Raw genomic sequence first — 23,041 nt, 5'->3', positions numbered from 1 at the left:
CCTCAGGGGTGTGTACTTTCTCCGCTCCTTTATATTCTTTATACCGATGAATGTCGTTGTCAATTTGAGAATCGGTATATCTTGAAGTATGCTGACGACACAGTAATAGTGAGTTTGTTGGTTGGCGAGGAGAAAGATCACTGCCCTGTTGCTGAGTACTTTGTTAAGTGATTTCGGGAGGCAGGTCTATATCTGAAGACTGGAAAACGAAAGATATGTGTATTGATTGCCGGTGTAATTCTACACCCAACACAAGTACTCGTATTGGTGAACACACTATTGAAATTGTGAAAAGCTATAAGTATTTAGGTACTATATAATAGATAACAAATTACATTTTGAGATGAACACAGACAGACTGTGCAAAATGAGTCAGCAATGAATCTCTTGTTTGAGGAAGTTAGCTAAATTTCATATTGGCAGGACATTGATGAATGTTTTTACAGGGCCTTAATTGAATCATGTCTAACATTTTCAATGGTTTGCTTCTCTAAAAGTTACACAAAATAATTTGTAAACATTTGTAGTAAAATTGTTGGAGTTAATCTGCCCGGACTGTCTGATCTATTTACTATGTATGTGCTTAGGAAAGCAAACAACATTATATCTGACTATACTCTTCCTATTCATGATGCTTTTCAGATACTGCCTTTAGGGTCTTTATACAGGGTTCCTTTTTGCTAAAATTCACAGATTTAAATTTTCATTTGTACCATATGCTATTTCTCTGCTTAACTCAAAATCAAAAAAGGTAGCCTTCATATCAAGTTTTCAGGCTGTAATGATGATTTCCAGCTGATGTCCTCTTGATTTTATTATTTTTAATATTTATTATATGATTTTAGTGTAATTTGTATTTGTATTGTTTTTTATGTATGTGTTGTATTTCACTGCTGCAGAACAACTGCCCTCATGGGGGACAATACATTTTAAGTAAGTATTAGAGTGCTGTCAGAACAGAGCGTGAACAAGGTTTCTTTCTATTATCAATGCAAACACAGTAGCGGAGAAACGTAACATGTGAATCAGGCCGGTTTCTATTTGTGAAAGCAGTGCACATTTATTTTAGCACCTATTGTAAGTTTCGTATTAACAAAGCCCGGCCTTGTGTGTGTGTGTGTGTTGGGGGGAAGGGTTAATGCACTGAACTCAGCGGAAAGCGTTAAAAACGCACAATGAATTATTATTTATTTTTATCAGAGCAATATTTTTTTATTTAGCCTTTTATGAAGCAACACAAAATACTGCAGTGAACTATTCACCCATTGTTTGAAACAAAGATGTCTGTTGGGCTTGATACATGCCAAAAAAAAAAAAAAAAAAAAAACTTTTTTTACTTAATCTTCCCATGTTCATATTACTCAAAAAACCATATAACAAAGGGAATTTAAATTAACTAAGTTGATTCAACTTTAAAATAAAAGTGTCTCGTCAGTTTTACTTAATACATTTGCTTTGGGACAACATATTTTTGTTTGGTTAACTGAAACTGGACAGAGGATTCACATTTGGTTTCAATTAAAATTACCAGGTAATGTCAACTTAATTACTTCAAGTAGAGGGAACCTAACTGAATCAAGCAAACCTGACAAAATTTTACATCTCAAAATAACTCAAATGAAACTCTTTTAGTGATATGCTAGCTAGTGAGAGGAAATGTTAGCATGCTAAATACATGCTGGTTGGAAGCACTACTGAGTGCAATTTGTTCACTATGTCTGTCTGTCTGCCATTGGTTGGGCAGTTGCATTGATCAGATAGTCCGTAGTTATGCAGTCTTCACCAATGTTGCTATGTTGGGCTTGTCAGGATGCTCAAACAAACCTTGAAACAACTCTTACTTATAGTTGTCTCTACTTATTATGCTGGGATTGGAGAAAATATTTTAACTTTGAAAAAAAAAAAAGACACTTCAGTTCTAAATGCTGCTGTTCATCACTTTGTTTTTGACTTGTTTTCATTTTTAGAAGTGACGATTCTGGTTTCATCAGTTGTATTTACTAAACATTTATCTGTTCAGTTGAATGTTGTCACCCTAAACAAGATCTTCATTGTTTTTGTACATGGCAAATACTGCTCTAATAGCAGAATCAAATAATTACACTGAAAATTAGGGTTGGGAATCAAGAAACTGTTCCATTCTTTTAAAAATACTGGAATCGTATGGTCTACATGACTTTCAGTTCCGTAAACGGTTCCCCTTCATGTCATTTTCTGCCAATGCGGATAGAACACTGTGCTAAAATACTCTGACAGCATTTCCAGCAGTGCATTTCTGCAGCAGCGCTGCCTTTTACTGGGTCTACAGCAGTGCTGTAACCACAATAAACATTGAGGGGGACAAATCCCCTCCAATAATCAGATATGGCCAAATTGTCCCCCCCAATAATTTATATCCTTGTTGCTGTTCTGATGCAGTCCATTATGTGCTGCTGTTTAATTGTCATTAATTTGTTGCAGGAATAACATAAATGTTAAAAAAGTTGCATTTTTAGTGTGCACAGTAGTCTAACACCGCTCGCCAATATCATTTGTGATAGCCAATCAAATCGTTGAAGGCGGGACTCAAGTTTAAGATACAAAATGGGAACCTCATGATGGATTATTCCAGCGCCATGCATCAGCTAGCAGTTCAGGTTAAGAGTGATTTTGTCATGTGAGATGTAAGTATCTAACTAAATATGCCAAATTTGACCACTGTTTTATGATTAAAATGTTGTACCAACCGTAAGTAATTTCCAAGTGTGCAAACTATTCTCCATTTTGTGAAATTAGCTGTTTTTAATTGAAAATATGCCATGTACAGTACATTATTCGGATGTCATTAATAATTGGGAATGGGAAAACATTAACGGAGCCGTTTTCAGCATATCAGGCTTAAGACAAAGAGCGAATGTGTGTATATTGTAAAGGAATTGAATGAATGTGGTTATCTGGCAAGCTTTTGAAGGAACTTTTTAGAAAATTCCCATTGTCTAAGAAAATAATTGATAAAACACAAAGTAGAGCGTTTCCACCCTCAGATTAGAACTAGAACATGGTAAGACTTGTGGCTTCCATTGAGTTTTTTAGATTGTGACAGTGTCATATATGTTTAGTGCAAATAGTATTAGGTAATAAATAACAATCAGTTTAAGATTTTCTAAATAATGACTTTAATTCTGAATTTTGTACAGCATCTCCTAAGAGTTTACTTTTAAAAGAGACCATTGTATTTTGAGGATGTCCTTATCAGGTCTGAGCTAAAAAAAAATGGAAAATGTACTTTTACTCACTCATTTACTCACCCTTATGTTGTTCAAAACCCATATGCTGTTACTTTTTCTTGGAACATAAAAATAAATATTTTAAGCAGCTCTATTCCATAGAATAACAGTTAGTAATGAGCAGGAGCTGTCAAGCTTCATAAAGGACAAATACTATAAATTATTAATAAAGGTTCAGTAATAAAGACATCATAACAGTAGTACATATAATTATGATTTTTTTTTTTTCCCTCTTTGGACCTTGACAGCTGTGGTCAATATGAAGTGTTTTTGTATGTAAAAGAGCAGCATTAGGATTCTTGAAGAAACGACTGTTTTAAGATTCTATGGGGGAAAAAATACAGTGAGGGACAACTTGAGGACAGTAAATCATTTTGTGTATTTTATTTTTGCTTGCCAGCTGATGTCACGTCCAGCACAAAAAAAAAAAAGAAAGAAAAGGTCACTGAAATAGGCAAATTTCACACACAGTTTTTGTCTTGTACTGTGTGAACTAAAAAAAAAACTAAAAAAACCCCATATAATTTAAAACCAAAAACTATCAAATTTTGGTCACATTTAAAGTCTTTATTCAGAAAATTATTGCATTTACCTAATTTACTATTTTAAAGGAGTGATGACACCCATGACCCCCCCACTCCCAAAATGGTTTGGTCCTCCCCAGTGTTCAAGACATGGTTACGGCCTTGGTCTACAGTGTAAACACACAGCACTACCAGTATATTTTGATTCCTGAATGAATGACTCTTATGAGCCAACTCTTTTGAATCTAAAGTTCAAAACATACGCCGCTTCCAGTATAGTATGTTTCCCGAAAGAATGATTCTAGTGAGCCGGTTCTTTTGAATCTACAGCGTGAAACATACAGCGCTTCCATTTACAGTCCGATATACAAGTAATCTTATAATTGTTAACGATGCACAAGTTTTGTTGTAATAAGTGGAATTTTATAAAAGAATAAATTAATTATGCCCTCACATTTTTTTGTTTGTTTGTTTGTTTAGATTTTTTTTTTTTTTAAATAGTCAGGATCAATTATTGGATTGTATTAATGTCACAAAAAAGTCTGCAAACACACCTTTTACAAGAACTGTATTAAATGTATTTCTGATTTGTTATATCTGCTCTGCAGAAATCTGAAATGATCTCATTATTTTGCAACAGACTGCAGTAGATACAACAAGAATTGTATTTTTCATTTAATAATGAAAATATTAGTAATCTCATCAAATAATTCTTCCTCAACAGTACTAAAAAAATTACTGGAATCGTTACTGGAACTGTTAAGGAACCGGAATCGTTAAGAGGAACTGGAATTGTCTCCGGTATAATTACATTTCTTACGATTCCCATCCCTACTTAAAATATGTACAGATCGTGGCAATTTGTCACGCTGTTTACAGTGTATTTCTCAGGGTAGGTTTATTTTTGAAAGTCAGTTTCTGTATTGACACATACCTTGAAGTTTTGGCTACAAATAAAATCAGTGAACAGTTTCACCGTTATTACCAGATAAAGGATACAAATCACTGATCACACGTTGCACTTTTGTGACAACTTGCCTCAATAGTGGGTCATATTGTCATTTTATATGGGGCAAGTTGTCACAATGGAGCGTGCCACTTAAACAGTTGTAGTTTAATGTGAACATTGGAGAGTGACAGAAGAATGCGTCCCCACCATCAGAGCCAACAAAACAAATTAAATGCATGCATTAAACAGCCTATTGTAGTCTAATGATCCATTAAACAACAACATCAAGTAAATAAATAAGTTGTGTACATTTTTGACATTTTGACTTTCATGAAAATACCTTTGTCCTAAGAACACATTTAAACCTTTCATTAAAATCTGCCTTAAACATAATAAAGTTGACCCTTGCTTTGATGTATGCCTCTTTATTTTGATTATGTTCACTTTTTTACCCAATAGATAGAATACAAATAGAATACAAATATGATGATAGTGAAAAGTTTGAGGAGTTTATTCAATTATTCAAATTTAAAAGGGTTTTGAACTTGGTGTTTGAAACCAACATACAGTCCAAAACCTCTCCTTGAGAAACACACATTTGACTCCAAATCTTATCATTACTAAAATACAGCTTTGATGACAACTTCCCTGTGTGACAACTAGCCCCAATCTCCCCCATATTTAAAAGATTTTTCCCACTTAAATAAAAATTAGCTTATAGTGTAACGTCATGGTTACTGGTGTAACCTCCGTTCCCTGATGGAGGGAACGAGACGTTGGTGTCGATGTAGTGACACTAGGGGTCACTCTTGGGAGCCCGAGACACCTCTGGTCTTTGATAAAAGGCCAATGAAAATTGGCGAGTGGTATTTGCATGCCACTCCCCCGAACATACGGGTATAAAAGGAGCTGGTATGCAACCACTCATTCAGGTTTTACGCTGAGGAGCCGATATAAGGTCCGGCCATTTCAGCGGGTAGTTCAGCGTTGTGGCAGGAGGGACCAACGTCTCGTTCCCTCCATCAGGGAACGGAGGTTACACCAGTAACCATGACGTTCCCTATCTGTCACTCACTCGACGTTGGTGTCGATGTAGTGACACTAGGGGTCCCTATACAAAACGCCACAATTGGCTGAACTGTGTTACGTGAACTGGCGGTGTGTGGTGGGCAGACTTGCTGTGTGCCTCATAGCCAGCGCATCAGGTCGACACGTAACCTCCCCCAACACAGTTATGAGTGTCAAACGGCCCTTTTTGGGGACAAGTCGACTACCCAGAGATAGAGACAGGCTTAACGCAGTCGTGGCCTCTTTCCCCTTCTCTTTTTCCACTCCCTAAAAAAGAAGGGGGATTATCTGACTGGGCCGCCAGGTCTAGTCTGGGGGTGTCCCTCCCAAGGGGAGGACACCGCGGAGACCACACCTCGCCCCAAGAGAGGGGGGGATATTTAAGTGGAAGAATACATCACATGGTCTTTCCAACCATGTGGAGAGCCTTCAAGGTAGATCCTGCCCAATGGGGGAGGAGTTACTACAACATGGAGACTGAGGAGCTCTGCCCAAGGAAGACGCAGTTTGCCAGTAGGGAAACGAACTAGCGGAAGATATAGATCGCATGGGGTTAGCCTTACAGGGAACCGCCACATGCGGAGCACCTACCTCAGAACCGGGCTCTTAGTTAGCGCGTGTACTGGGCCAGCAGCGAGTCTCTCCGAAAACTCAACTGCCACAGGGCTCGGAGGAAGTCAACCAGGGAACAACTTTTGTGAACACTACTGGGAATTAACAGCGCACGTCTTCAGCTCAAAAGGAGGTGGAAGGCGCTATGTGCAAGCGATACACCCGGCCGGCTATCCCGGGCTTATCCACTTGTTGCGTGCCACTACCTGGGATGAAACCGGTTCCACCCGGAGGTTGTAGAACCTTGCAAAAGTGTTGGGTGTTGCCCAGCCCGCTGCTCTGCAAATGTCTGTTAGAGAGGCACCTCTGGCCAGGGCCCAAGAAGCCGCTACACCACGGGTAGAATGGGCTCGTAGTCCTACCGGGGGCGGCATGTTTTGGGTGAGACATGCCATAGTTATGGCGTCAATGAGCCAGTGGGCGATCCTCTGCTTGGAGACAGCGCTTCCTTTCCGCTGTGCACCAAAGCAGACAAAGAGCTGCTCAGAGATTCTAAAGCTCTGCGTGCGATCCAAATAGATGCGTAAAGCGCGCACCGGACACAGCAACGACAGGGCTGGGTCTGCCTCCTCCTGGGGCAGCGCTTGCAGGTTCAGCACCTGGTCCCTAAAAGGAGTGGTGGGAACCTTGGGCACATAGCCCGGTCAGGGGTCTCAGGATCACGTGAGAATAGCCCGGACCGAACTCCAGGCACGTTTCGCTGACAGAGAACGCTTGCAGGTCACCTACCCTCTTGATGGAAGTGAGCGCAGTCAGGAGGGCAGTCTTCAAGGAGAGCGCTTTAAGCCCAGCTGACTGCAAAACTCAAAGGGGGCTCTCTGTAGACCCTGAAAAACTACAAAGGTCCGATGAGGGAACAAGGTGCGGCCTGGAGGGATTCAGCCTCCTGGCGCCTCTTAGGAACCTGATGATCAGATCATGCTTCCCTAAGGACTTACCGTCGACTGCGTCATGGTGTGCTGCTATGGCAGCAACGTACACCTTCAAGGTGGAAGGGGACAGCCTCCCTTCCAACCTCTCTTGCAGGAAGGAAAGCACTGATCTGACTTGCACACCTCTGGGGGTCTTCCTGACAGGAAGAACACCACTTAGCGAACAGACGCCACTTAAAGGCATACAGGCGCCTCGTAGAGGGAGCCCTAGCCTGAGTGAACGTGTCTACCACCGCAGGTGGGAGACAGCTTAGGTCTTCTGCGTCCCGTCCAGGGGCCAGACATGGAGATTCCAGAGGTCTGGGCGCGGGTGCCGGATGGTGCACCTTCCCTGAGAAAGAAGGTCCTTCCTCAGGAGAATTTGCCCAGGGGGAGCTGTCACGAGGAGCATGAGGTCTGAGCACCACGTCTGGGTGGGCCAGTAGGGTGCTTACCAGGACGACCTTCTCCTTGTCCTCCCTGACCTTGCACAGGGTCTGTGCGAGCAGGCTCACTGGGGGAAAACGCATATTTGCGAATGCCAGGGGACCAGCTGTGTGCCAGCGCGTCTATGCCGAGGAAGGCCTCGGTGAGGGCGTACCAGAGCGGGCAGTGGGAGGATTCTTGGGAGGCGAACAGGTGCATCTGTGCCTGACCGAATTGACTCCAAATCAGCTGGACCACCTGAAGGTGGAATCTCCACTCTCCCTTGAGGGTAACCTGTTGTTACGGCGTGTCCGCCGAAGTGTTGAGGTTGCCCGGGATGTGAGTGGCTTGCAGCGACTTGGTGCTGCTAACTCTGTTGGAGGAGACGGCGGGCGAGTTGTGACATACAGCGGGAGTGCAGACCGCCTTGGCGGTTGACATATGCTGCCGCTGCCGTGCTGTCTGTCCGAACTAGCACGTGCTTGCCCTGGATCAACGGCCGGAACCTCCGCAGGGTGAGCAGAATTGCCAGTAACTCGAGGCAGTTGATGTGCCAACGCAGCCGCAGACCCGTCTAGAGGCCGGCGGCTGTGTGCCCATTGCCAACAGCGCCCCAGCCCGTTTTGGAGGCATCTGTTGTGACCACGACGCGCCTGGAGACCAGTTCTAGGGGAACACCTGCTCGTAGAACCGAGAGGTCGGTCCAAGGGCTGAAAAGACGGTGACAGACCGACGTAATGGCCACGCGGTGTGTCCCGTGGCGCTATGCCCGTCTCGGGACTCGAGTCTGGAGCCAGTGCTGAAGCGGCCTCATATACATCAACCTGAGCGGGGTGGCCACCGCCGAGGATGCCATATGCCCCAGGAGCCTCTGAAAAATTTCAGTGGAACTGCTGTTTTCTGTTTGAACGCCTTCAAACAGGCCAGCACCGACTGGGCGCACTCGTTTGTAAGGTGCGCCGTCAAGGAGACTGAGTCCAACTCCAAACCAAGAAAAGAGATGCTCTGAACCGGGAGGAGCTTGCTCTTTTCCCAGCTGACCCGAAGCCCTAGTCGGCTGGGGTGTGAGAGCACCAGGTCCCTGTGTGCGCATAACACGTCTCGAGAGTGAGCTAAGATTAGCCAGTCGTCGAGATAGTTGAGAATGCGAATGCCCACCTCCCTTAACGGGGCAAGGGCAGCCTCTGCGATCTTCGTAAAGACACGAGGAGACAGGGACAGGCCGAAAGGGAGGACTTTGTACCGATACGCCTGACCCTCGAACGCGAACCGCAGGAAGGGTCTGTGTCGAGGAAGGATCGAGACGTGAAAGTACGCATCCTTTGGGTCTACCGCCACGAACCAATCTTGATGCCAGACGCTCGCTAGAATGCGTCTTTGCGTCAGCATCTTGAACGGGAGTCTGTGTAAGGCCCGGTTCAGTACTTGCAGGTCCAAGATTGGCCGCAACCCACCGCCTCCTTTCGGTACAATGAAGTAGGGGCTGTAAAACCCCTTCTTCATCTCGGCTGGAGGGACAGGTTCTATTGCGTCCTTCCACAGGAGGGTAGCGAACTCCACGCAAGGTAGCAGCGTTTCCGACTTTCACCAAGGTGAAGTGGACACCGCTGGACCTGGGCAGATGCCCGGCGAAGTGAATCGCGCAGCCGAGTCGGACGGTCCGGACCAGCCCTCGTGACAGACTGGAAAGCACAAGCCATGCGTCCAAGTTCCACGCAAGGGGGACCAAAGGGACAACGTCATCGGATGTACCGGCGGGTGGGGCCTCGCAGCGGGGTGGAGCTCGAGGTGCCACACCACATCGTGGCCGTGCTGAGTCCGAGGACATCGAAGCACTTACCTGGCTCCTTGTGACCACCCCTGGAACAGCCTGGGACGGGGGAGGAAGAGGCCTGTCCTCATGACCCGTGGAGACTGTCACATCGGGGGCGGATTTGTGCCACAGCTGGGCGCTCAGGACGGGATACCGCTGCTGGAGCGCCAACCTGCCAAATGGAGTGGTGGACGGTGGTCGTGATGCCAGCCGTACACACCGGATATGTGACCCAGGGAACAAGGAAACCACTCTTGCGGAGCTCTTGAGTACTGCAGCCACTTGGGCATGCAGCGCAATTAAATGCAAAAGGTAACAAAAAGATGGAGATCTGCTTACCAGCTCCAGAGCAGCAGGTTTTGTTGTCCCTGGGTCGCTCGTCTCAGGGGCGCTTCGAAGACCTCTGTGGGTTCTTCGGTGCCGGCTGTGAGACGGGTGGTGTCAGCTTCCTGCGGTGGGCTCCACGCCGGGGCCGGGCCGGAGGGGCGGGCTGCGGCGGAGCCGGTGCAGTCACCACAGGGGGACGCCCTCGGCGATGAGTAGATGGGGTGCGGGATCTTGAGCCACGCCGGGGCAGGATAAGCCAGCTAGCATCCATCTACTGCTCTACCATCGAGAACTGCTGGGCAAAGTCCTCGATGGTGTCGCCGAATAGGCCCGCCTGGGAAACGGGGGCAGCAAGGAATCGTGTCCTGTCGGCCTCACCCATCTCGACCAGGTTGAGCCAAAGGTGGCGCTCCTGGACCACTAGTGTGGCCATCGTCCGCCCAAGAGACCGCGCCATGACCTCCGTCGCTCGGAGAGCGAGGTCGGTCGCCGAGCGCAGTTCCTGCATCAATCCCGGGGCGGAACTACCCTCGTGCAGTTCCTTTAGCGCCTTGGCGGACTTGCAGGAGAGCCATGGTGTGCAGGACGGAGGCAGCTTGTCCAGCAGCACCATAGGCTTTGACCGTCAGAGACGACGTAAACCTACAGGCCTTGGACAGGGGCTTTGGGCACCCGCGCCAGGTGGCGGCGCTCTGCGGGCATAGGTGCACCGCGAGCGCCTTTATCCACCGGGGGATTGCCGAATAACCCTTGGCCGCCCCACCATCGAGGGTAGTGAGAGCGGGGAAGCTGAAAAGATCAGGACCGGGCAGTAAAAGGTGCCTCCCGCGACCTTGTCAGCTCTTCATGCACTTCCGGGAAGAAAGGAACGGGGCGGGGCGTGGCTTTTTTTTTTTTTGTCCGGGAAAGCATGTCGTCATCTCCGCGTCAGCCTGTGACTGGGCGATCGACCCCGAAGGGAGGAGCCCAGCTGAGGCTTCCGACTGGACGAGCCTGCTCTCCGATGCTGCGCTCGAGAGCTCATCACTTTCGCGGGCTCCGAATAAGAGGTTGAACTCGCCGTGAGACGAGCCGGCGGACTCACCCGGAAGCCCGATCGGGGCAGACGAGCGTGCTGGGGAATGGGAGGTCCGCGGGGGGATACCCGGCGGAGGCGGTCCCATTGAGGTCCCCAAATCACCCCCAGTGCTAGCCGCGCTGGCCTCAAACCCGTGGGTAAAAGGACCGAGGCGGGAGCCTCTGGGGTGGCTCGCTTTCTTACAAAGGCGAGCCGCGACCGCAACGTTGCCATGGACATATTCTCGCAATGAGAACGTGACCATCCACAAATGCTGTCTCCGCGTGAGCAGTGCCCAGACACGAAAGACAGTGATCGTGACCGTTAGAAGGCGAGAGATAACGAGCACAACCAGGAATAACACACAATCGGAAAAGCATCTTTAAAAAGACGCATCTTTAAAAAGACGTTCCGTGTGTGCGCTCTTTTAGAGAAATATATACTCTTTTAGAGGGGAAAAATGCTCTTTCAGAAAATATACTCTCTAGTTTTTCTGCCAAAGCGCTGGGGCGTTCTCTGCAGTGCACCAGTGCAGAGGAGGGAGAAGCCGCTGAAATATGCCGTCAGATCCAGCAGGTGAATGAACAGTAGTATTCAGCTCAGTGAGCATGACCGTTCGGCTCCGAAGAGAAAATCTGAATGAGTGGTTGCATACCAGCTCCTTTTATACCCGTATGTTTGGGGGAGTGGTAAGCAAAAACCACTCGCCAATTTTCATTGGCCTTTTATCAAAGACCAGAGGTGTCTCGGGCTCCCAAGAGTGACCTCTAGTGTCACTACATCGACACCAACGTCGAGTGAGTGACAGATAGGGACTTAATTACTTGCCTAGCATAATGTAGCTTAATTACTTCCGTATGGGAAAAGTAGCTTCCCCAAAAGCAGTGTGGATGGAGGGATTACATAAAAGCTACTCTATAATCTTTCTGAATAACCCTGAATTGCAAAAGCCTGTGTATCCATGCAGCAACCCAGGGGACACAAATCAGCCTCTTAGCCTGAGTACAACAAACTCTAAGTACATCAAATCAAGGATGAAGGTTGTCTCACCACAAAATGAGTGTGAGCGTTCCAATGTTCGGAAATGAAAATTATGATTCGTTACTGAAAGGAACAGATGATTCTGCAACAGGATTATAAGCTTTTGTATTCAAATTGTCCTTGACAGTTTTGTCCATGTTGTTGGGTATTTAATGGAAGACAATGCTTTTAACCTCAGTGTTTACTGGCTATATGTTTTGAAAGGCTGCAGCATTGCTTTTAGCAGACAATGAGCTTTGAGGAAAAAGCAAAACAAAAAAACCTGACTTTGTTGGTGTACTTTCAGTGGTTAATATTTGTCTTACAGAGGTATGAACAATATGACAGTGGAAAAAGGTACTTCTTACTATCAGTTAACATGTGCGGACCACTTCAGTGATGCATGTCAAAACAGAAAATCTAATTAAAAGAATGGATTATTATCAGTGAATAACTGCTCATTCAGAAGACTTAAAATGGAGTGCACAAGTCATATGTCCTACTTTCATGATACATTAATGGTGCATCTTTGGACCTTGACAGTCGTTGTCACTTTGAACCGTCATTGCAAGAACTGCATAAATATTCTTCAAAAATTTTATATCACCTTCTCAGATTATGTTATAAACCTGATCAGATTTAGTTGAAATAACTGAATCGCAAATACTGTTCTCTACACCCACTGTGGCTTGAAGTCTAATATATTTGTACTGAAGAAGCAACAGCTTATTTCAAGCATGCATTTCACTATACAGGTAAGGTCAGGCTCAGTCGACTCCCACACACTCATTCAATTAAAACCCTTTATTCTGCTTAGTTTAGCAACTGTGTAGGATGCCCAGTTAACACTGTGATATGGTTAATTTCCTGATTGATTAAATTTGTGTGGGTATATATACAGTAATGTTCAAAAGTCTTAGGCACATAAGATGTTTCACAAAAACTTTTATCTTTAGATAGTTATGTATATCTTCAGCTTTAGTGTGTCAATAGGAAATATACATTTTAGACTCCCAAACATTACTTTTGTAAATAGAAAAGATTAGAATAGAAGAACAGGGAGCCCTACAACAGATGGCATGGCCCCCACAACCCCCCCCCCACTGAACATCGAGTCAGTCTGGGATTAAATGAAAAGATAGAAGCAATTGAAACAGCCGAAATAGATAGTAGAACTGTGGTGAATTATCCAAGAAGCTTGGAACATCATATCTGCCAACAACCAAGAAAAACTGTGTCCAGGTGTACCTAGGAGAATTGGTGCTGTTTTAAAGGCAAAGGTGGTCACACCGAATATTGATTTAGCTTTTTTATGTTTACTGGACTTTGTATGACATTAAGTGATAAATGAAAACTATTTATGTCATTATTTTTTGAAGACATCCTCACTATGCAACATTTTTCACAGGTGCCTAAAACTTTTGCACAGTACTGTATATATTTTGTGCTTTGTAATAATGCACCAGAGTTCATTATAGCTCAAATGAGTTTCACGCTGCAATTTTGCGGACCCTGGCTCTTACTCGTCCCATCGGCCCCAGTAGTATTTGTGGTTTTGAACTCAATACTGACACCCATCATCCTGGATACTGGAAGTTTGTTTACCAAATGCTGCCGCTTTACACCGAATATATTTGTTTATCCTCTGTTTTGTTAATTTTAGTCTGTGTTTTTATCCATCTCTAAATACGCACATCCCTATAATGGACATTCTTGTATCCAATTTTGAAATTGCGCATTATAAATACTAAATGGAAATGCCTGATATGCAAATAAACTTTCTAAATTCGCTTAAAATTTAATGCGCTAGGAGGAGGTGGATTTTCTAGAGTTTCGCATTAGTTAAAATGCACATTAAGGTGATGAAAACAGTTTATTCACAAATCAATGACGTGTTTTGACCATTCGTGCATGTGTTATGAGTGTGCGATAGCTTGATGTGACTGTCCCAACGAAAGGTCCGACCTCACCACACAATTCTTTGAACATAGCCCTTGTCATTCGGAAGTGTTTAACCCACAGCTGCTTGTCAAAGTGGGTCCTCACAACCTGCCAGAACAGTTTTGAGAGAGGGCATTCCCAGGTATGCAGAGACTGGCAGCATGTGGGCATCGCAGCTATTTCAGCCCCATTATATCAAATATTAGGCTACACTTATTCTGCGGTGTCTCGTGGATGCATTCAATAAAATTAGATACTTGCTCCAATTTTGCAAATAAAACTGTCCCCAAAGCAGGGAGAGGTCATTCAGCTGCTCCATCATGACGTAGTGGATGGAAATGCATAGCAATTTGTATTTTCTTAAGTCGAATTTTTAGAAATGCGCTCTAAAAAATACAAAACATTTCGATGGAAACCCAGCTTGTGACTGTGCAGCCGCGGCTTGCAAGCTCTCTGCCCCGTCTCATCACCGCCATGTGCTCACGCTTGGCGTTCTATGTTGCACCGCGTATCCGTGAGAGCTGCAGGTAGTAGCAGTTTGTTTCATGACACCAGCAGGAACCTCTTGTTTTGACTTTTTAACTTTTCACTTGCACTTAGTCTGTTATGACTGTCTGGTGGATCACAATCCTCTTTATCAATATCATACATCACTCTAGACACTCTGGAGTATACAGTTGACTTGGGCTCCACTGTAAGTATAACGTGCTTGTTGTTCTATTGTTTGGCTTGCTTGTTTTGTTTACATGTACTTTTATGTTTGAGCATTGGCTGAAAGCGCTATGTGAAGTAAGGATGATATTATTATTGTCATTATTAGTGGTAGTAACTTAGTTAATTGCATGACACAGGTTGTCATGTGCTGTCATCATGGCAGTGCCCATGAGGGGGCGATCCGCTCAATGTAAAATTAAACAGCATTTATTAGGTTTCTGATATGACTGGAGTCTTCATCTATTGTGAATGTACATCATTTTCAACATATTTCTAAAAAATGCTATTCATGTCTTTGTTTTTTTGTTTTTTATTTTACTATTTTTACCATTACACTCTGTGTTAAAAACTCAACACTCATGGTGCAAGACGTGATGTAACGACCATATTTGCATATATACTGTACATAAAAGGGATTTGGGATTTATCAAGTTTAACATTAAGATACGATATCATATACACTTTCCATTTCTTGAAATGTCTTTGTTAATGTATCACACGATTCACACGTGATTCCCATGTATTCATTTATAGCCTAAACATAAGTGCGATGTTAAATTCCTGACCTGAGGTGATGATTTCACATCGGAGCCCATCTATCTGTCTCTTAAAATGGACCACATTTATGTCCACATCAGCGATTAAGGAAATTATCTGGTTAAGGCTTAAGATTAAAATGCTCCATAAAGGTTTAAATGCTCCATAGAGTATTCATATATTAGGGAGTAGTCCTCCTTATGTAAAATGAAGAAACTGAAACATGCTTCATCTTTTTTTCTTCATCTTTAAACTGTGCTACCTCTGGTAAGGCGCTATATTATTATTTATTTATTTATTTATTAATTATTATTATTATTATTTAATAATGGTGTCTTATCTTACAAATTCCTGATAGATTTACATGACTTTCACCTGTTTGTAGGCTATATTGATTTTATTTTCATTTATTGTAATGTTTGAATTTGTATTTATTATTCACTGCAAAATGTGTGCTTGACATTTCACATTTTGCTTGACACATCCTGCCTTCAGAATAATGTTGTTATACATGCACAGACAAACGAAAATTCTGTTTCATGCAGATATTAATATCATAAATACCCGGAGAAACCACAGTTAACAACATATTCCATAGTTAATGTTGCCTTCAAATTCAGCTTCATCTGGTTAGAAAAAAAGAATAAAAGAATATTTTTTAAATAATTGTTGCATAATAATAATAATAATAATTATTATTATTATTATTATTAGGCTATTATATGAAAAGGCATATACAAGGTATATTTTATTAATAGAAACTATAAATGTAGGAGTAACATTTAAAAATGGGCATTTCATTAAGTTTTGACACACTTCCGGTTTAACCCCCCCCACCCGGTTCAATCCGAATACAGATACAGATAATTTTGTCATATGAACAGATACAAATACAGATAATGGCTTCACTGCACACCCCTATTACATAATGTATATATGTTTTTCAGAAACTCATTAGATGCATTGTTATGTGCAAGTGTCCCGTCATTAATGCATTATATCATGTGTGTGTAGGTTCTCTCCAGTAACTGAGAATGCCCCCGTTGGAACAGTCGTGGGAGTCATCTTGGCAGCCGCCATAAACCAGACAATTGTCTACTCCATCATTGAAGGAAATGATGGTGGTGAGTAGAACATTTATACTGTATAAGCTCCATTCTACAAGTCAGAGCTCTTCTGAAGAGATTCAGGCCAATACCACTGACATGCACAGATTAGAGTATAAAACAGAGGCTTGATAAGGATTTTCTCTGAGGGGTGGATTCACAGAAAAGTTGCATCACTATTGTGCACTGAAATAAGGCCCAAAATCCTGTTTCTTATTTACTAACATCCCACAATCCAGTTTAATTTAAGTCATTTTTATTTGTATAGCGCCTTTCACAACACACATCGTTTCAAAGCAGCTTTACAGAAAATCGTGCATTAACAGAAAATGAAACTTTATATTTAACCAGGCAGTTAAGTGTCACTCTGTAAATTAGGCTGAATATACAGTAGATTACACTTTTTTTCACAAAAGTAACTGCCTCAACTAATGTTGCACTGTAACTGCCTGTGGAGAGCAGGCTTTTCTTGTACAATTTTGTACATTTTCAAGTGAACATAGCTGTAATTCATCACATGGTGGATACAGGCATTATACCTGGGCCTACATTCAGATGCATAGCATAGTAGAGTGCACTTTCGGCAATTCAGTCAATTCAGGTTACTGGATTGCAGTGTGGAGTGATGCTGTACTGTCCCTGTAAAGTAAGCCAGATCAGGGTAGTCTGCTGCATCCTCTACAACCTACAATTCCGGACCGACTCGATTCGAACCAACTTTTCTGTCATGCTCTATTTTTATCCATCAGTAGAATATTGTAGTGCTTGCTATTTTTTATGTGACAGTGATATCACAAGAACTTCTGTCACAAAAGCCTTGGCTTCTCATTTTATTCTGCACTTGCAATGTGAAAAAGACAACAGACACTGCAGTCTTGTGATCTGGTCACCTGATTTAATGAACAATATTCCATGAATTATTCCACTTAGAGGATACACTTAGAATCTCTTGTTTCTCTCCTCAGATCCTCACTTAAGTCTCTCTTTTGGTATATTTTCACTTTAACCATTAAATGCATAGGTGTTTTGCCAATCATTATTACATACCTTGGGTCTTTAGTAACCCAGCACATTATACAGTATATATCACAAATTGATCTATAAAATGCATTGTGTAACATTTTCAAAGCATTTTCAAGACAATTAGAAAACAATAGAATAGAATATAAATTGTTATATTCTGATGTTTAATGTTTGGATAATCAAAGAGATGATGCTACAAATGATAATTGATAGCATGACACATAAGAAACATAATAGATAAGCTACGCATATGTACTGTATTTTGTATTGAGTCTAAATAGATGTACAAATTAAATAAATTCAGTAGTACGACTAAATGGCTTGTTCATGTGTTGTACTTGCTATAGTTTAATTCCACGTTACTTCTTTGTCTTGCAAATCAAGTTAATCACTGAATCACCAGTGCCACAGACAGAAATCATAAGCTTAGTACTGTATACAATAGCATATATAAAGTAATGTCTTTTCAATAAATGTATTCTTAATATTCTTAATATTAATATTTAATATTAAATGTAATATTAAATATGAATACTTCATATTTTTTATATTTTTTTACATTGGTTTTTAAACTAGCTGTTTTTCTTTAGAATCAAAGCGCATGCTTAAATTCTACTAAAAAGAGAAAAGCCAATTGTTTTTTTCGGGCAACAGGAAGTGGTGTAATTCTGAAAAGTTACTGTGATAAGCCCTTTGGTCTTTCATTTCATGAAAAAAAAATATATATATATATATATATATATATATATATATATATATATATATATATATATATATATATATATATATATATATATATATATATATATATATATATATATTGGAACAAAATTAACCAGTTATTAACCGGCTACCAGAATTTAAAAATAATGTTTTCACTCTGGAACAATTGAAAGGGATTTCATTCCTGTTTTGGTTACGTTCTGCCAAAAAATATGTTCGTTTTCGGTTTTTGTTCCTTGAACCGTTTTTAGTCCCTGGTTGCTAAAGTAGGAAAACACAATAGACCATATATATATATATATATATCAGTTAAAATGACAAAAAGCATAATGAATTACCTGTCAGTGTTTTTAAAATTCTGTAAATTACAGAAATCAGTCTGTTAACCACCGAAATAACTGCAAGAAGTGAGTTAGAGTAAATGTGGTTTATTCCTTTCTCAGAAACCTTCCAGCACAAAAAGGCAAGATTGCGGTAAATGTCACACTGGTCTTTTATGAGTTTGATATTATTGTAATGCAGTGAATGACAGTTTGTAGACTTCAAGCACGGCGTAATGAAAGGCCACAGACTCCCAGACTGCAATTCTTAGGTGGCTGTCAGCCGAGTTATCTAAAGTTCCCTATCTGTCACTCACTCGACGTTGTATGATTGTAGTGACACTAGGGGTCACACTTGGGAGCCTGAAACACCTCCGGTCTTTGAAAAAAGGCCAATGAAAATTGGCGAGTGGTATTTGCATACCACTCCCCCGAACATATGGGTATAAAAGGAGCTGGTATGCAACCACTCATTCAGATTTTCTCTTCGGAGCCGAACAGTCGATGCTCACTGAGCTGAATTCTCACGGCTGTTCATTCACCTCTGCTGGATCTGACGGCGCATTTCAGCGGCTTCTCCCCCCCTCTGCACTGCTGCACTGCAGAGAACGCCCCTGGGTGCTTCGGCAGAAATAAAAGAGTATATTCTTAAAAAAGAGTATATTTCTCTAAAAGAGCGGCACACATGGAACGTCTTTTTAAAGAAGCGTCTTTTTAAAGATGCCTTTCCGTTTGTGTGTTATTCCTGGTTGCGGTCGTTATCTCTCGCCTTCTGACGGTCACGATCAGCCCACACGGAGACAGCATTTGTGGATGGGTCATGTACTCATTGCGAGAACATGTCCATGGCAACGATGCTGTCATGGCTTGCCTTTGTAAGAAAGCAAACCACCCCAGCGGCTCCCCGCCCCGATCCTTCTACCCGCGGGTATGAAGCCAGCGCGGCTAGCACTGGGGGCGATTTGGGGACCCCAATGGGACCACCTCCGCCAGGTATTCCCCCACAGACCTCCCATTCCCCAGCATGCTCATCTGCCCCGATCGGGCTTCTGGATGAGTCTGCCGGCTCGTCTCACGGCGAGTTCGACCTCTTATTCGGATCCCATGAAGGTGATGAGCTCTCGAGCGCAGCATCGGGTGCGGTCGCCCAGTCACAGGCGGACACGGAGATGATGGACATGCTTTCCCGGGCAGCCACAAGTGTCGGCTAGAGTGGAACCCTCCGCTCTCCCCTGAACCCTCGCGGCTCGATGATTGGTTCCTGGGCTCGCGGCCCAATCTTTCAGCTCCCCTGCCCTCACTACCCTTGATGGTGGGGCGGCCAAGGGCTATTCGGCGATCCCCCCGGTGGATAAGGCGCTCGCGGTGCACCTATGCCGCAGAGCGCTGCCACCTGTCAGAGCATTGTCCCCTTGGTCTCCCTTGCCCGGAGCTTGGACGCGTGGCTTGCGCTTTCCAACCCGTCGCGATGGCTGGTCTGGACCGCCCGACTCGGCTACACGATTTAGTTCGCCAGGCGTCCACCCAGGTTCAATGTGCAGAAACCTCCTACAGTAGGGTGAAATGCAGCCTATCCCTCCAGCCGAGATGAAGTCGGAGTTGTACAGCCCCTACTTCATTGTACCAAAGAAAGGCGGTGGGTTGCGGCCAATATTGGACCTGCGAGTACTGAACCGGGCTTTACACAGACTCCTGTTCAAGACGCATTCTAGCGAGCTTCCAGCATCAAGATTGGTTCGCATCGGTAGACCAGAAGGATGCGTACTTCCACGTCTCGATTCTACCTCGACACAGACCCTTCCTGCGGTTTGCATTCGAGGGTCGGGCATATCAGTATAACAGGACTTGCCGCTCCTGGCAAGGCTACAAGCCCATTCTGCCAGGAGCATGGCGGCCTCCTGGGTCTTGACCAGTGGTGCCTCTCTAACAGACATTTGCAGAGCAGCGGGCTGGGCAACACCCAACACCTTTGCGAGGTTGTACAATCTCCAGGTGGAACCGGTTTCGTCCCGTGTAGTGGCAGGCACAAGCAGATAAGTCCGGGACAGCTGGCCGGGTGCATCGCTTGCGCATAGCACCTTTCATCTCCCCTGAGCTGAAGACGTGTGCTGTTGACTCCCAGTAGTGTTCACAATCTGTGTTCCCTGGATGATTTCCTCCCCCTGTGGCAGACGAGTTTGTGGAGAAACTCGCTGCTGGCTCAGTACACGTGCTAACTAAGCCCTGTACTGGGGTAGGTGCTCCGCATGTGGTTGTTCCCCGTAGGTAACCCCATATGACGTATATCTTCCGCTAATTCGTTTCCCTGTTGGTAAACTGCATCTTCCTTGGGCAGAGACCCCTCTGCAACAGTCACCATGTTTGTAGAAACTCCTCCCCCGTAGGGTAGGACTTACCATGGGACCTCTCCACATGACATACTTCCGACAAAGCTCGGCAAGACCATGTGATGTATTTCCACTCAAAATGCCCAACCCCACCGACCCCCCAACCCCGCCCCAGTCGGTTAACTCTTTTTTTGGGGGAGAGAAAAAAAAAAGAGAGGATAAGAGGCCCCGACTGGGATAGCCTGTCTCTATCTTTTGGGCAGTCGACTTGTCCCTGAAGGGCCGTTCGACACTCATAACAGCGCTGGGGGAGGTTATGTGTTGGCCTGGTGCGTTGGCTACGAGGCACACAGTGGTCTGCCCGTCACACACCGCCAGTTCACGTTATACAGTTCAGCCAGTTGTGGCGTTTCGTATAGGGACCCCTAGTGTCACTACATTGACACAACATAGAATGAGTGACAGATAGGGAACGTCCTGGTTACTTGCGTAACCTCTGTTCCCTGATGGAGGGAACGAGACGTTGTGTCCCTCCTGCCACAATGCTGGACTACCTGCTGAAATGGCCGGGACCTTGTCTCGGCTCCTCAGCACAAAACCTGAATGAGTGGTTGCATACCAGCTCCTTTTATACCCGTATGTTCAGGGGAGTGGTATGCAAATACCACTCACCAATTTTCATTGGCCTTTTTTCAAAGACCAGAGGTGTTTCAGGCTCCCAAGAGTCACCCCTAGTGTCACTACATCAACACAATGTCTCGTTCCCTCCATCAGGGAACATAGGTTACGCAAGTAACCAGGACGCTCTGTGAGAGGGTTTTTGTTTTTTTTTTGAAGCAGTGTACTTCCTGTTGCTGCGTGTCATCGGAGAATGAGAGAGAGAGCCCGACAAAGGAGGTGTGCATCATTAGTGTGATTAATTCCTCTACTCTATCTGTTCAGAGTGTGTTCAGCTGAAGTTTGCTGTCACATTTGAATACATCTGGCGCTGATTTGAAATGATGGGGAAATTGATTTGGTACATTCCCATTAAGCGAAATCAAGGAGCGTAGATAGGTTATCAAAGGGCTGTTTTCATTAGGCAAACTAGAAAAAGAGAAGAAGCATAAGGTAATCATCACACATTTTAAGATGTTTAATACAATGGCATCACCTGAGATCAGAGCTAATCCTTTATAAATGTTAATGAGACTCAAGATGAGGGGGCATTCTGGGTCTGAAATCCCAATATACACAATATACACAAATGATACGGTGAGAGGAAATGGTTAGGGATGAGTTTTAAGACACAGTCCAAGAATGAGTGTTTTCAATGGAATTGTTGGAAATTAAATGAAAAAAAAAAGTTTCTATATTAAATATCCATGTGGTAATGCCGATGTTGGATAATCCAGTGAATGAAAGGTATTTTATCTAATTTAATTATGATGCACCTTGATGCAAATTGAGAGATAAGGTTATTCATAACAAATAAATCATTAGTCTCTCATTGTATTACACCTAACTAAGTTTGATTGTATAATGGGTATGCTCTGGCACAATGCAAAGTTTTTATAAAATGACAGTAATACCGATATAACAAGACACCGATGTTTCAATTAATAGTTGCATTTATTAATAATAATAACTGAAATAAGCATTTTTTGTTCACCAATATTAAAGTTAATTAGTAACTTGTCTCATTCATGTTTGATAATGCATGTTAATGTTTATCCGCATTTTATAGCGGTTTGAAATGTGGCATATCCCATCAGAATATGGATTCAGATTCTTCAGTGTCTGTTTTTTTACCAGTGCTGGTTGTAATCTAGTAACAAAGTAATTCATTACAATGACCCCGTTTAAACGCGGTATTAAAATGCATTTTTGGTTATCCGATCACATGTGGTCAGCACTAAATACAGGTCTAAAAGGGGTCTAAAACGTTTTGTGATCGGATAACCAAAAACACATATGAATGTGGTCAAAAACGCATGTGACAGCATCGCATTAGAAGTGTAAACACTAGTCCGTCCTGAATGCATCCCGGCAGCAGCAAAGTACCACCCCTCACCTGTCAGTCAATCACCGCGCTAAAACAAGAGGTTATGAGAAAAGGTTAAAAAGCAAATACATACACAAGCATGAGAACTTTACGGATCATCTTCAGTTTGTCTGATATAATACAGGTAATCCACTAAAATAACAGACAGTTCTGCTCAAATGTTGCATTTGTGGTTAGATTATCTTTCAGATGCATCTAGGAGAAATAGCGTGCCATTTTTTTTTTTCTGACTTTGTTTTGCTTTAATGTCATGCAGTAACACACTGACATTGTGACTGATGAATGTCGTCATGAAACAGAGACCCTCCCCTCCAAATCCGATCACAAGTGGTC

The 23,041-nt window shown here is 43.3% G+C and overlaps 1 protein-coding gene across 1 annotated transcript in view; it reads left to right on the top strand.

The window, feature by feature from the left end:
- The window catches only part of pcdh15b (protocadherin-related 15b), a 423,399-nt gene that overhangs the window by 316,537 nt on the left and 83,821 nt on the right, over window positions 1-23,041 (top strand). Inside the window, exon 25 of the mRNA XM_051673714.1 lies at window positions 16,180-16,289. Within this exon, the coding sequence (XP_051529674.1) occupies window positions 16,180-16,289 (110 nt within the window). The remainder of the gene's footprint in view (window positions 1-16,179; window positions 16,290-23,041) is intronic.

The sequence above is a fragment of the Myxocyprinus asiaticus genome, chromosome 36 (genome assembly GCF_019703515.2).
Source record: "Myxocyprinus asiaticus isolate MX2 ecotype Aquarium Trade chromosome 36, UBuf_Myxa_2, whole genome shotgun sequence".
Taxonomy (NCBI): domain Eukaryota; kingdom Metazoa; phylum Chordata; class Actinopteri; order Cypriniformes; family Catostomidae; genus Myxocyprinus; species Myxocyprinus asiaticus.
Note: the sequence above shows the minus strand (reverse complement) of the source record. Positions and strands in the feature narration are given on the sequence as shown.